The 16011-nt window shown below is 42.7% G+C and overlaps 1 protein-coding gene across 6 annotated transcripts in view; it reads right to left on the bottom strand.

Annotated features, from left to right (window-relative positions):
* Positions 1 to 16011, bottom strand: part of LOC115393866 (brain-specific angiogenesis inhibitor 1-associated protein 2-like) — a 56997-nt gene that overhangs the window by 11337 nt on the left and 29649 nt on the right. For 4 of the 6 annotated variants that reach the window (XM_030098989.1, XM_030098988.1, XM_030098991.1 and 1 more), the window contains 4 exons: positions 10194 to 10205; positions 9567 to 9628; positions 7997 to 8068; positions 6933 to 7070 (listed from right to left, as the gene is read on the bottom strand). In XM_030098989.1, coding sequence (XP_029954849.1) covers positions 6933 to 7070; positions 7997 to 8068; positions 9567 to 9628; positions 10194 to 10205 — 284 coding nt within the window. The remainder of the gene's footprint in view (positions 1 to 6932; positions 7071 to 7996; positions 8069 to 9566; positions 9629 to 10193; positions 10206 to 16011) is intronic. The other 2 variants (XM_030098990.1, XM_030098992.1) reach the window with 1 other exon arrangement.

The raw sequence follows: 16011 nt of genomic DNA, 5'->3' as shown, positions 1-16011 counted from the left end.
CATAAGCAGAAATGCATGAGATAATATCCAAACCTCCAAAGACTCAACGCTTCTGTGAATTACCACCAACACACGATACATCAAAGTGGTGATATCTGCGTATTGTAGACATTGGCTTCTCCAGATGAGAATCAAAAAGATTCTGTTATTTTGTTTTTGGTTGACTCTACAGCGACTCACACCCAGTGAGTCAAAGTGTCCTCATTCATATAACAATCTGTAAATCTAATTTCAGATGAACACCCTGCTAAGTTAACCCCAGATTGCAGGGTTTAGAATGAAAAAACTTTGATCAGTAGCAAACTTGAAGTACATTAAAGTAATCTGATTAGTTTAAAAAAAAAAAAAAAACAACAACCGTGACATTTGAAGCATCTCCTCACAGAATAAATGTCCCAAAAAAAAAAAAAAAAAGAGATAATCCTTTGTGTAACATGGGTGAATCAGCATATTAACAATTGAGGCTTTGAACAGCCTCAGAAAATGATGGACCTGGAACCCGAAGGGACCGAGCAACATACATCACAATTATGACATAAAAAGCAGACAAATGGTGCTTTCATGTGCCGCCACCAAAATTAAAGGGAAAATGTCACAGCGCATCAGACCCGAAAAGCATGAATTAGAGGAGAAGAAGGAGTCAAGCCTCTCCGGCTGTCTGATCCTCCATCTATTATGTGATCGTGGCGTTCATGCAGATTAGCTGAATCGGAGCAAACTGCAGCTTTTAAACCCGTTCACCCTTCGCTCCTGCAGCGCTCAAGTTGTCTTTTTCAGCTGCGCTCACTCAGCCCACTGTAAGCATCTGTTTCATGTGAACCGCTATCTTTCACCATCCTGCTAACTGGGTAGACTCTCAGCTTTAGCATTAGTCCAAACTTTGACCTTCACATCACTAATTAACCTCCCATTTACTAGAACAGGAGCCTCATTGAACCTGAACTTAATGCTTCTCCCAGCAACATGAAACATGTCCCACTGGACGTAGCATTAGCATTAGCATTAGCCTGTAGCCACAGCAGCCATGATTAGCATTAGCAGTTAGCGTCCCTTTTGCGTGTTGGCAGTTCTAAGTCAGCTGTTTTCTAGTAGCTTCTTGTCATTACTTCATAAGTATATCTCTTCCAGGAGAGCAGCTTAACGTTTTATATCAGCTTCATTTAGCTAATTTCAGGAACGCAACTATTACTGAAAGAACCGTACTTTGTAAGGAACAAACTTTCAGTAACTTGCACAACCTCAAGGTGAAGAAACGGAATAATATGTAATAGGTTCCCTTTTATAACTCAAAATTATTAGATTCCTGTGGAATCGAACAATCCGAGAGTTCGTCCTCAGAGTGTCAGACAGCGCTGAGCTGCGGTACGAGGTGTTAATGACCGCGGCTGGGCTGTTCGCAGCCTACACACTGACACCGGGCTGCTCGGACCAGCAGCACTTCCACTGATGGGGAGTCTGCATGCAGGAAGTACACAAAGAGCGAGGGTTTTAAATCAAGAGTTACCTAAGGCTGTGCTATCAACACTATCGCACGTTAAGCAACACTTCACGTGCTAATGAGGCAATTAATAATGCTAATTCAAGCATTCATTAGTGATTCCCTCAGTGCGAAGCTTAAACACACATTTGTTTAAACAAATAAAGGTATTAAAGGGCTAATCAGCATTTTTTTTAAGTGTATATCACAAATATTTTCACAACCAGCAACATTTTGAGCTGCGCATGAAGCATCGGCCCTCATTTTGACAACTAGTAATTAAAAATGTAGGCCAAGTGCACGGCTGTGTTACATAAATCTTTTACACAGCTTAACTAAAAGCATTAATAACTCCCTGCATTTAAAAGCTTTTCAATCATACTGACAGCGATTATTTCCGTGTTTTGAATCTTGATTATGGGTATCTCCGTCTCAAAAGGCTCCAAATCTGCAATGAAAGGCATTTGAAGCAGATGTTTCTTTTTCATGTGCAGATATTTGACTGAAGGGAAACCTGATGGTGTGGAAAGAGAAGAGTAGGAACAGTCTTGGGTCACATGAAGGGTCCTTTATAGTCAGAAGAAGAACATTCTTATTGACCTTTGTCTTTTGCGATCTAGACACAGCAAAAAGTATTATCTGAATGTTTGGAGAAAAGTCAGAAACTTCAGACTATTCTATCTGAGGTTTCAGGAAAGGAAACTTCAATTCATTTCAGCAAGTCTGCTTTAAATTGTAATTTAAAACTATTTTCATGAGGTTTTAGTGCGTTCTATATCTCTACAGCTCTTCCAGTGGCGTTCCTCAAGGATCACTTGTGGGGCCTCCTATATTTGATCTACTGTGTGTTTCCAATGAGAAATGTCACATCCTAATAATAATATACACATTTATTGATATTATCTGAAAAACCCGCATTGTGTTAGTGAAATTATCTTAGCTTGCATGACTACACAAAGCAACAGTTCACAACCTGGAGTAAAGGACGCCCATGGCAGAGCACCACAGTCCATGGGAGGGGTCCGAGGTTCCATCCACTGTATTACTATTTCTTTAGTAACACTATAACACAAAAATGTTGCTGAGTATTGCAAAAATGATACGATTTTATCACTTAAGGAGATTAATATCTGAGTGATAAGTTTGATTATTCAAACTTGAAATGCTGTCGTTACATGAATGCAAATTTATTGCAGTCCAGTCAGTGTTTTTTTTTTTGCAACGTATGCATATTGTGATAAAAATAAACTCATAGTATATACAGTATCCTCTTCTAATTGACTTCACATACTGTCCAAGCAGAAGGATTTCAGGCGAGATTGGATGTGAAACTTTCAGAGCTTTAAACTCCACAGAAATCCCCGGAGAATGGATGCACTCTACATTAAAGTACATTTATCCACCAGAGCTCCGTTTCTTCTCCATTATTCATGTAGCATCAGTAAATCAGGCCTGCGGTACCCGGTGTGATCACTCTTTAGATATGGAGTCCTAATTAGATTCCAGCCAGCCTTTCATGCTCCAACCAGTTTTCTTCTCCTTCCAGAAGCTCCTCCTGGTTTCTGCTGACGGCGAGCACAATCAGCATCTCAGACGAGTTGCATATTTACCGTCTGTGGTGGAAACGGATTCCTCTCCACCGTAAAAATAAAAAACTTTAGGAGGTGCTCTTTAAATTCCACCAACCAAACTGAGGGGGGGTGTTAAACAGTGTGTGGTTTTATGCTAATTTATTCATATGTGCTGGCTGCAGAAATAAAAACCACTGCACCACTCAGATGAGTTTCTTGAATTCGCTTTGAAACCGACAAATCTCTTTAAGACAATGGAACCAGAAAGCCTGCAAGTAATGAAGCACTGTGAGGGCTCCAAGAAAAGCTCCCTGACAGCTTCAAAAAGAGGATTTTCTGGATTTAAAAACAGTCTTTTTGGACTTGGAGCAGAAAACTGAAGGTCATTTCCAATATTGGCAGGTTGGGCTGGGTCGCAGCATCAGAGCAGCACAACATTTCTCCACACCCAGAAAACACTCATATTAAACTTTTTGGCCAAACACGGCCATTGAATGGGGGAAAAGGACTTTTTAAAGCAGCCGTCAAAAAACAAACTCAACCATCATGACTCCAAATTCTTCTCTTTCAATCACAGCAGATCTTTCTCGTGGCTGTAGGGTGAGGGTTAGCACATACTCATCCTCTCATTCTTGTGTTTGTGAAACTCGTGTTCATAGTTCCGAGACACAGACAGAAATACGTGCAACAAAAGGAAAGAAACTCTCCTCTTTTGGCTTGAAGAAAACTCTTTCCTCCTACACAAGCCCTCCTAACCCGGATGAAACGTCTCCTCTCCCACTATCACTACACCTTTTCCACTTTCAAGCGCCAACATGACTCAACAGAACCTGCAAACATTGACTTTTTCAATCAATCGCCATTCTGAACGGTTATCCAATTAGGAGTTCGGTCTAAACGAGGCCAAGCACTCAGGAAATCTGATTTCTGTGTATTTATTGGAAAAAAAGTATGAAAGATGACAGAGAAAGATATTTAAAAGTTTTTTCAACCATCTTAAAAAGTAGGTCAGACATGAAAAGGTTGCTGGACTGAAGGCAACGTCGATTGCCTATGTGATAGAAAACAGGAATCTATCAACTTAAACCACAGCAATATGTTACTAATGGGAAATATCATTAAGCAAAGCATCTTGTTTCACCTCTTCGCTGACGACGCAACTCTATGTGCTCGTGTGTTCTGACAACAGAACAAAAACTCAACCCATCCACATGTGGAGGACTCCATCACAGTAAACAGAAACACGTGCTCGTGTTCTGGATCGATTTCTGACACGAGTCACCCGGCCACTCCCTCTCACCATACAGCAGCCGTCCATGGCAGCAGCGCTAACGGTTACACAGTAATTAGCTCCCCTGCCTGTGAAGTGCTGCGGGGCGGCTGCCTCCGCCTGGGGAGCTGCGGCACAATTAGCCCCTGAACCTCTGACACTGTTTCCGCCGCGCTGTAATGATGACTTAAAGCCATACGGTGTCACTTCATATGACTCACTGCGTGGTTTTAAAAGTCCAACGTTTATCCAGCTTTGCATGGTGACTTCCAGTCAGGTTGTTTCAGTACAGATAGGAAAATTCACTTTCAAGTTCAGAAAATCTTGCAAAAACATCTGAAATGTACACAAAAATCATAAAGAACACTGGTTATACTTATTTTTTCTGACTTTAGTTTACTGTCTTTGCTCCCGGAAGCACTGGTTTAATTTCCAGTAAGCATTAGCCACTGGGCTGAAATGGAAATAATTTGTTTTTATCCAGAAACTAAACCCTTGATGTTGTATGTGAGTCCTTGAACATAACACATTCAATACTCCTAATACTTCTATTAGTAATAATAATAATAAAAATAATAATAATAACTCATCATGTTTCAGAAAATTGCTTGGCTTTTACTAATTAACCTTGCTTCATGCGATAGTGGAAAAGCGATTAGGGGCTTTTAAAAAGGAGAAAAGGCTCAGAAATCCTTTTGACCACTGCAGCTTTTCACATAATAACCGCTGAAGTGACAGAATGCTTGAAGGAAATGTACTTCCCATGTGATGAATCAGTAGCTGCATACACAGTTATTTTTTGCCGAGACTGGCTGTCAGCAGACGAAGCCTCACGTTCCTCCTTCCATTGTGGGTTTAATTACATGTGTCACACATGAACACTCACGTGCTGACGGGGCTGAAGCACAAAGTCCGCCGATCACAGATTCAGCGCATCTCTGAGAGCCGAGCGGCCCCCATACATAACCTGCTGTAGAACTAAACTAGTGCTTGTTGTTTTTGAGCAAACAACTTTAATTACTGCTAACTCGCAGATGGCTGCACACCCTCCCTGACAGGCATGAAGGACGATAAAACTCCGTCTCCGCGCGGCTTGATTGGATCACAGCAGCTCAACAGCAGCATCTTCCCGCATGTTGTGTAACCATGTGTCACCACAACACCTACAGACGGGACCGCGGAGACCCGCAGCGTCTAATCACGCCTCCACTCAGCCCCGTTACCTGAACAGAGAGAGAATATGCCTCACTCAACCCATTTACCTGATCCACTTATCAACAAACATTATGCAACGGGGATGAGTGCAGCTGAAGCAGGACTCTGGCACCGGTACAGGAGGCTCCATGAGTGTTTTCAATCACTGAATACTTCTGTCTCAAAGTATCTTCATACGTCTTGAACACCTTCAAAACCAGTGGAATCTCATTTCAGCCTCTTAATACTTTCAAAACCTAAAAAAAGAATTAAAAAAATACTGACTACACATTGATTGTTAGTGATCATGCTTCAGGATTCGATTATTCTTGCCTAATAAATATTCAGTGTCAAAAAGACAAGAACAACTTTGAAGTTGTTTTCTAAAGTCTCTGTTTTCTTTGTTGCTTTCACTCCTGGTTATTAGTGTAGAAATTATCGAGAGGTTACAATCCTATCTAGGAATTCACAGCTGTTGGAGAGATATCTGGAGCAGAATAGACAAGAGGAACTCCGGAGTCCCAGAAAATGCAAAAAAAAAAGAAGAATGAATTCAAAATGAGTATGGTGCCAAAATACAAGGACTTTTTGAGCATTTTAATTTAACATTAGTATGACAGGAGTTAAACTGCTGAAGATGAACTGAGAGATATCAGGAACAGTTTCAGCCAAAGCAAATCTGCTCTAGTTGTCAATGGGAAGCTACATTGCAACATTGGAAGCTAACGTCAGTTTTAGACCTGGAGAGGAACATCAATGGACTAAATGCATCGGCTGCTTTGGGAGATGATTCCACAGTCAATGGACAACTGGAAGATTTTGTTCCGGATCCAAAACCGAACACCGGGTTAGTGCTTTGGTGTGGAAGAGCATTTGTTCAGTAGCTACAGCTGGAACCACACATTTACACAAACATCACAGGCCTGCGATATCGATACCAAACATATCTGTAAATTGAATTTTTCGTATGTTTCTACAATATTGTGCAGCAAATTCTGACGTATCAATCAGGCCCTCTGCCGCCAGCAGTCGCACTGAAGCACGAACCCCAAGAGAGGGAGGCAGAAGCCCGCGAGACGCCGATGGACCGACAGTCTTCCGATGGAAGCAGAGTGAATTATGGGAAGCGAGTGGTTTCTCTGGAGGCTAACCGGCAGGTTGTGTGCACCTCCCGCTGGCCTGGAGCCAGCTCCGGCATGTTTTTCTTGGCACAAACTGCTGTTGTGCGTCTTCGACCCAGCCGTCCTGCAGCTAACCATACGGACGCTTCACGAACCGCAGAGACCAGACATCTGCTTCAGTCCTCATCGATCCGACAAGAACAGGCAGCGGGATCTATAAATCCCACCTCTCACAGTACCAGACAACACACACACACACACACACTCACACACACACACACACACACACACACACTGACCTGCATCTCCTTGTCTCCGTACTTGGACGGGTGCTTGCTGCCCTGGCTCTTCCTGCGCAGCTTCTTCAGCTCCGCCTGGCACTTCTCCAGACTCTCGCCTTTGCTCTTGTGCTCCATCTGGTACTTCTTCAGAGCCGCCTGAGGGGGGCAGCACAAAGGGGGGGGGCATGGGAATGTGTCAGCATCCATGCACAGTGACACATCTCTGTAAAGCAGGCCACCACATACAGGGAAGCCTTTTCAGGAAGTTAGAAGTGAAGCAAAAAAATTTAAATTTGTTTCTTCAAAGCGTCATTTTATTCGTTAAGTTTAGCATGAATCAGCACCCATCTCCATATTCATGTGTCAAATTCACTCCGGGTTAGAATTGCAAACTTTACAAACATTTCACTGAAGAAGCCAATCTTTCATATTAATCTCATCTTCATCCCAAAGGATTTCCAACAGGTTGATATGTCTCCTGTATATAACCTCAGAATTTTATAGATTCATGCGCTCATGTAGTGATTGATGCATCCAATCATCCACCTTTAACTATCTGGACCTCACTTAACTCTGCATCCAACTACCAACAAATTCCTTCATCATCATCTTCATCCACAATTCTTTACATCTTTCACACAAAGATCAATTCAAACCACCTAATTAAAAAAGCAGAATGACTCAGTGTTCTGGGAGCAGAGTGGGACGTCATTTATGTAACCTGCTGCAGAGGAGAAATGAGTGTGAATATTGTCTGGAAGTCAGTGATTCTTACTGAAGCTTGGTTCATGCTGTATTTCCTGTAAGTCGGCTCCACGGGGAGGCTCAGATCTGCTAAAGGTGCTGTTTTATGTGAGCTTACGGAAGATCAAAAGCCTCAGTTACACAATGAATCTGAACATGTAGTTCCCACTTATGCTTAGTGCTCTGAATAAAACTCATTAAATGAATTATTTAAGTGTCAACTGTCGTGTTTTTATCGATAAAACTGGAAAAAAGTCTAAAAATCTGTCCACGCAGAAAGTTTATCGCATTTGGATAAGACGTGAAAACAACTGAAGTTCCAATAACAGCATGCTCACATTCAGGTAGCGGGCATCCAGCTCCACCTTCTTCTCCAGCTCCGTCAGCAGCTCGTTGTGGAAGGACTTCAGCTGCAGGACAGAGGAGAGAGAGAGAGGGAGAGAGAGGGAGAGAGAGGTCCAGTCAGCAGAGGAGACCTTCACTCAGGCGAGGGGACGGCTCATGGTGGATTCAGAAAAACGAGTCAAACATGTCCGACATGTGAAGTCACTCATGTGATATAAATGAAAAAGTGGATCCAGTTTCAAAGTTTTTAGACAGTTTCCACTGTTTGATTGACGTAATGTTGCTCAAACATTAAATCTTCATCTTTATCTTTTATAGCCTTTTCACAAGATTGACAGTGATGATTTTAGTAACCGATCATTATTAATCTGATGTAACTTCAGATTATAAAACATCTTCCTCCCACTGACAAACAACCTCAGCTATTGAGTCACAGCAGCAGCACAATAAACGATGTGACCGTTATTAGCACAGGAAGTAACTAGTTACTTTTTTATTTAGGGATTCAATAAACTCCACGACTTGTTAAATAAGGCCTGCTATTCAGTAACTTCCTTTTCATGGCTTCCAAAACAAACATTTGAGGTAAAGTAGCTTTTTTCAGACCTTCTTTCTTACCTGGAAATAGAGACTCGACTGTGAAAAGGCAAAGAAAAAAAAAGTCCTAACATTTCCTGAACACGGTTCCACATTAGTCTCCTGATGTGAGAGTGTCAGGTACACAAAATCCTCACTGTAGCTTTGAACTTTTCACATTTCAAAACACCTTTTAAGGACAATTTGCATGAAGAAGGAAGCCGGCTGAGGCTCGCTCCTTCCCTGCTTTGACTCAGCGTCACCTTTTAATATTCCTGCTATTGACCAAATTACTCTGTTCACTGCAGTTAGTCTGTAATTTTGCGCAGTATCAAAAGGCTCAGTAAACAAACCGCTGCCATCAGAAGGCAGAAAGGAACGGAAAGCAACTGTGGTTTCTGACCACACTTTGAAAACCCTATATGAAATACTGCTACAATGAAATTGGGTCATTGTTCATAAAGTGACTCAAACTACACAAAACTTGCAAATTGGCTGAAATATATCTTCTTTCCACTTGTGTGGGTTGAATACAGAAAAAGTGTCACTGCAATGTGACAATCAGCCGTCGTGTTTCATGTCTTATATATTGAACTCCTTTTTTAACACACTTATTAAGAACTTATGTAAAATACTGTGAAGGAATTAAATATGGAGAGTATTTAAATTCTGTTAAATATTAAAGTTTTGATCTAAATACAACATTTTGTTCTGTCATCCACAGACGAACTGAACCGATGTTATAATTTTGGTGAATTTACTTTTTTAGGTTTGTATTTTTACATCATGACGATGCACCCTGAACGCCTCACGCCAAACTGCTTGCAGATACATCTGATCTGACAAAATGATTTGCGGTTGCGAGCCTTCTAAAAGGGGATGCGTCGTTGTAATCTCGGTGGTCGTTGTCGTCAGAGCAACACATGAATCACACGAGGCGACAGGCTGTGTGTCTACCGGCTCGCGGCGTCACCACCACATGCTCACCATCTCCTCGAGCTGGATCTGGATCTGTCTGTGCACCTCGGCCATCTGAAAGAGGACCTCCCCTGCAGAGAGAGGACAAGAAGACGGAGCGTAAACACACGAGGGAGGGGCGATAAACTCAGAGGGGAGGGGGGGACGGGGGAGGCTACAGTACAAACAACGTGCAGGAAGGAAGAGAGAGACAGACCATGCAGCCACACGGGACAGATGAGAGACAAGGTGTGCCGTGTGAGGGAGGCGACGACGAGATGAGACGTCTCAAATCATAAAGAACGTTACGACAATGTGCAGCACGGACAGAACCAAGAAAAAAAAAACAAAACAACAAAAGAGTTCATCTAGAAACCTACAGAGATGAAACTGCCAGAAATCAGAACAGATTTTACTGTACGGAGCTTACGAGGCTACTGCTAAAGAAACACACAGAATAAGAACAAAAAGAGAGCCTTCAATATGTTTTCATCCTTGCATTAAAACATATGTTGTACTACAGCATAACAGGAAGGAGGAAAAACACCAAAAAAAGCTAAAAAAAAAAATAAAATAAAAATAAAAGACAAAAGATAAGTAGAAAGTAAAGGATGATTCATGCAGCCAGAGAGGTGCGTGTTGATTTAAGATACCTACATGCTGCCTCTTCTGAATATGCAATGCATTGTAAGAAAAAAAACAAAAAAACAAAACAAAAAAACAAAAACAAAACAAAAAGAGAACAAAAAGATCTAGTTTGAGCAAAGAACTGAAGGATAGAGACCTGGAGAGACAGTGACAGATCAAAACTACCCCGAGAAAAATGAGACACACACAGAGAAAAAACACACTCAGACAGGCAGTTAGTCAAAGGCTGCACTTATTTACACACTGTGCTCCTCTAAGACAGCACAAATACTGAATTCATCATGCTCTAGCCTGTCAAAATATAAGAAAACAGTGCACAGAAACAATTTTTGACAGTTGATTTCTCACATTTCTGCCTGCGAGGACACATTTTTACACGCCGTGGTGGTCCACATGCAGCTTTAGAACGGCCATTATTTCACTAACAAATGTTTGCTTAATAAGCACATTCAGATCTGTCATCTTATTTGACTGCAGTGGATTCAATGTATTTCTCAGAGCTGATATTAAAATTCAAATTCTCAAAAAAAAAGACACCGTGTTACATGAAAATACCAACGAAATGCAAATTTAGGATTTACGAGCTGCATTTACTTAAGAAGATTTTACTGCAGCCCCATTTCAAAAAAGCTGGGACACTGTATTCTCTGAATAATTTGTGAATTGTAAACATTTCATTCCCAAAATAACCGTCTTAGTCTCTGACTGGTTGCAGATTATCGAACCTCTGCCTGTCTGAACATGTCGTTTGACAATCAGACATATAACTGCTGCCAAATGCTGCTGCTGTTAAATCCAAAATGGGCTAAAACTTTCCATGAAGCGGTAAAACGTCTCAGTTTCAGTATCGGATATGATGTTTGTGTTATTTTTTTGAATCAGTAATGAGTCACTGCATTCGGTTGCATTCGGTGTCCCAACTTTTTTGGGAGCTGAGGCTGAGTTAAAATATGTCTTAAAGAACAATAATTCCTCTCAAAATGTGGTCCAGACAATAATAATATCTATGGACACTCTATCAGATCATATCTGTGGTGGAGGGAGGGGGGGCGGAGCGGTGCGGGTGGGCGGGCAGGAGGAGGGAGCACCAGCGAGAAGGGGGGGCTGCCGCCACAGGATTAATGAGCTTAATGAAAGTGCTGCGGTCGACGGAGGGATTTAGAAAGGTCACAGCAGGAGGCGGAAACAGAGGTGGAAGAAACATCGGCGTTTACTCGGAGAAACCGAAAATATTAAAGCTGGATTTTAAAGACCTAAATTCTTCATCTCTGCCTTTAAATCGTGCCTGTGGAGTTATTGTCTCTCGATCTGAGGTCAATATCTAAAACGTTATTGAAAAGATAATCCAACGTATTGACTGAAAGCATCCGGCGCCTTTCACCTGCCAAACAACCACAAATGTCACGTGCAAACACACATATATATGGGAAATCTGAGTAGAAGCTTGACCCACGACACACAGAGACACACAGTTTGTCTGCAGCGTCCGGCTCCTCGCCCTCCCTCCCATCTGTTCAGGAAAATGGACGAGCTTTCGAAGGGCTTCACTGCTGCAGAACGGCGCGGCCGGCGGGGCTCTCGGGGCATCCAGGCAGATAAATGCACCGACCTGTTCTTTCAAACTCTCCCGATTCTTGGAGGGCACCCAACACACACTCCCTCCTTCACTGTTTATTAATAACACGGCCAACGGCCATCGACAGGCGGCGGACGCTGGTCCAAAATAACTCCATCAGACACACGCACCATTAAACTAATGTGGATCCAGCCAGAGGGACGAAGTTAGGCTGTGTTTTATTAAAGAAACAATAGAGAGGCTGGAATTACTGAGGTCTCTGCCACCAGACAGATTCGAGGGAAATGTGAGCTTCTTGGCTCGTCTTTTCTGATTGTTTCTGCGTGTCAATGAACAGTTTCAACGTATTACTGACTTATTTCTCAACCTGCGTCCCAATTCATCTACCTTCACCCACTGACTCATCTACCTCCCAGCTAATGTGATTAAATATGCCAGCAATTCAAAACAATCCAGGTAGACACTGAATATTGGTGACTTCAGGGAGTGTTCTAAATCTGAAACCAATAGAAATGTTTAATTTCTAAGCCCCGCCCCCTTGATTGAGTCACATATGTGTCTATTTCTTTAGCGCCAATCAAATCCCAACCATGCAACAAAAGAATTAACCCAAGACGATCGTTTCTTTGGGTCTATACACATCAAATCTGAACCAAGAGGCTGTGATATTAGCTTTTCTAACACTCAAGGTATTTAATGCTTTAAAGTGAATTTAAACTTCAAACTTTTTTTGTTTAATCGTCATTAAATAAATTCCTTTCTCAGTTCTGAGACGGTTCTTCTCACTAAGTCACAGTTGAAATGTGGGTAAAAAGCGACACTGTTCCAGTGAAGCAACACCACCGACGTGACAGTGAGACACGACACTTTGACACAAAGCTTTCCTTCCAAATAAGGAGCTCTAAAAGTTGCAGCAGGTTTGTTGAAAAGCTGTCAGATTGTCTTGTTGTATTTCTTGACCCATCTGTCGTGTCCCTAAAGTAAAAACGCTAGTGGGTGAAGTTTCAGTAAATTACAACTCAGGTTTCAAATGGACCCTTTTCACCAGGTTTTCAGTTGTTAGAAGTTTTTTTTTTTCTTTTCTAGCTTGAAATCTGATCAAAGAGCAAAATTGTCAAGTCTGTCAATCAGCTGCATTCAAAACCACTTTAATAACAAACAGAAGCGGCAGCAAGACGTCTGGATTTCAGCTTTGGCATGTTGTTACTTAAGTCTGATTATGACCTGAAAGTCACAGTTTTGATCCCAAATGTAATTAGTTGAATTATTCTCCCCCCCAAAAGGTCATGTTTTTCTGCTAAAATCTTATTTGCATCTTTTCTTCTGGTTTCTTGTGGCATCTTTTTACCCTTTTTGAGTCTCAGTTTTTGAGGAGATCTCCTTTGTTATCAGTTCTGCGAGTGAAATTCTCACCACAATAACTGTTGAAATCTGGAGAAAGAGAGAAATCGCTTCAGCAAAAACAAACTCACACGTGTACTCGGAGTTATCGGCTCGGATCGGTTTGTTTCAGATTTCTTTGTCCATCTGGTGAAATTCCCAAAGTTCAGCGCGATCACAGCTAATGAGCATTATCTTTAAAAGAAAAACCAACAACTGGAAGAGGAACTGCAGCACAGAGCCGCTCTGTCCTGATTAGAGACCTTTGTTCTGCGGGTTTTCATCACCTGGAAGGTCCCCAAATTCCTGGATGTTCTGCCTCACATGGCACCCATCTAATCCCAAATCTCTCCACCCCGCATTGTGAAATATCAGACTTCCACTCAAAAGAAGTAAGCTGCTTACGGTTAATCAGAGCCGATCACAACTACCGAGGTTTAAAGTGGAGCGAAGCGTGTCGTCGTGGGCACTCAGCGCAATTAAAATGTTTAAATGCTGATTATTTCAGGTCTTCGTTGTGAAACATCTCACAAACTGACTCGAAAACTTCAATGTCGTCTCAGTCTTCCAGCAAAACAACAACAAAAAGGTATGTTACTGTTTGTCTGATACTCATAAGATTAGGTTAAGTCTGGGTTGAGAGGTTTACAGCACACGTGGAGCAGAAATAAGCACCAAACAGACTCAAATCTGCCGCATAAAGACGACAGATGCTGAAGTTCATTTTCAGAATAAACCCTGCAAAACACAAACTAATCAATAAACCGAAGCACAGTCTGAGCAGTTCTCCAAGAAGCTCCACGAAGAGACGGAGAATGTGAGCAGAAAGGTGCTTTATGTGGCAATATTATAGCAGGCTGAAAGCAAACAAGCAGCTTTAATCCCCCAGAAAGCTGCAGTGGAGGGAGAACAAGGTGCTGCGGGGAGATTTGTCCTCCTCGGAGCTGCATGACTGACACCGTCATTGTTTGTGCTCCTCTGGCTCTTTAATTCTGCTAAACGCCGGCTGCGTAGAGACATCCCCCGAGGCCGCGTGCGGGATTCTCCGCCGCCGCAGATACAATGCCTTATTAGTATTTACATTTTAAGCATCTGCTCCAGTACAAAGTGACGACGAGGTTTAATCAACAACGGTTTAATCTCCATTTTGTCGTACAGTCGTCCTCAACAGCGCTGCGCAAAGTGATTGAGTTCAAGATAATCAATAGGCATGACTGACCATACATTATCATTATGTGCTGGGCGATGGCGTTCTGAATGAAGACTGATGATAGAAGGGACGTTCGGAGCAAGGTGAACGTTCACGGGAACACCTTGTATTTTAACAACTTCAAGGTCACTGACTGGGTGTTTCATTATCCGAGTCGACCTGGGACGGAATAAACCCGGTGATCACACCCACATTCTGACACTTTACATTTCAAAATGTTATTTTAAGCTCCATTATCAACCGAAATGCGTTCACTGGACGGTTTCAACACCCCGTGACTCTTCAATGGACTCCTTTCACGAGTCGACTGGCCCTCACAGCTTAAAACAAAGAGAGCTGACGAAAGAACACTCAGGACGGGCGATGAAAGAGCCGGAACCGGGCCGTGCACGCTCAGTCAGCAGCCACGTTTTGATTGAAGCGGAGATTTTCTGAAGGCCTCTAATGAGCCGAGAATACGGCGCCGTCTCCATCTCGCGCCTTCTTTCTTATGTGTCTTTTTTATTACGTGTCTCCGGCTTCTTCCTCTGATGGGGTGACTCAAGGAGAAGGACTCTAACAGGCGGAGGCGGTGAGGGGAAGCTGGAATGGGCTCTGTGGAGCCGTTACGATGACGAGCAGACGGACAAAGGGAGGCTCAGTCACCCATTATGGTTACCTAGGTTTTGGTAATTAAACAGCAAGACGGCCCGAGTGTGGAATGAAAAACACACGACAGGCGAAGAGAGGAAAAGGCCGACGCTTCCTGTCATTGAGAATCCAGAATCCAGCACTGACGCCTTGCCTGTCAGATGATAACTTCAGAAAGTGAGACGCGAATCCGAACTGGTTTGGGCGTAGATCATTGCTCACCAAAATGGAAAATGGAAACAAAACTTTAGACCAATTACCCATGATATTATGGGCACCTTTTTAGAAAGAAAGAACAGGAGGGAATATTAGGGAAAATTGGTTTGAATTAGGGAGAATTACATCAACCTGGATAGGAAAATGTAGACTAATTCACTAGTAGTTGGGGGGAAAACCACTCAACCACAGGTTTCCTCCAATGGCGAGCTTCTAAATGTGACTTATCATGTAAATCTTGCTGGAATGAGCTACTGAGGTGAACCGATAAGAGATAAGGGTTCAACTCGGCCGTCGGCGGTCACGCCGTTTCGGTTCATCAGTGCCGTCATCCCACCTGCCCCCTTCGGACCCCGACAGTGCAGTGATATGTCCCAGACCTGTCATCCCAAGTCTGTTACAGTCACACATGACTGCAGGAAAGCAAGCGTGGGAGGAGTGCTTCGTCTTTGTGAGGCGGTGAAGATGACGAAGCTTGCAGTATAAAAAAAAAAAAAAAAGGGGGAAAAAGCCCTGTGAAGGAGCTCCTGCTGCAGTTTCCTCTTCACACAGTGATGCCGGCTGAATGCAGATCGGGGGTTGAAGCTCGGGGGAAATTCAGCCTGTGCTGCCTCAGAAAAATGAGGGTTATAGCGAGGTCACTGCTTCTCCTTTAAAGCCAGCGGCATGAGATTTCAAGCGAGACGCAGTCGGAGGAACAACAGCAGAAGAATATAGTGGAAGAGTTTTCCTCCGAGATGCTCTGCGACTCCACAATAAAACAATCTTTAATCTCAGAGCGTCACAAAGGCTGTTGTTTTCTCATCTCCGCTCCG

The sequence above is a fragment of the Salarias fasciatus genome, chromosome 8, assembly GCF_902148845.1.
Source record: "Salarias fasciatus chromosome 8, fSalaFa1.1, whole genome shotgun sequence".
NCBI lineage: Eukaryota > Metazoa > Chordata > Actinopteri > Blenniiformes > Blenniidae > Salarias > Salarias fasciatus.
The sequence above is the reverse complement of the archived record's forward strand: the minus strand, read 5'-3'. Positions and strand labels throughout refer to the sequence as shown.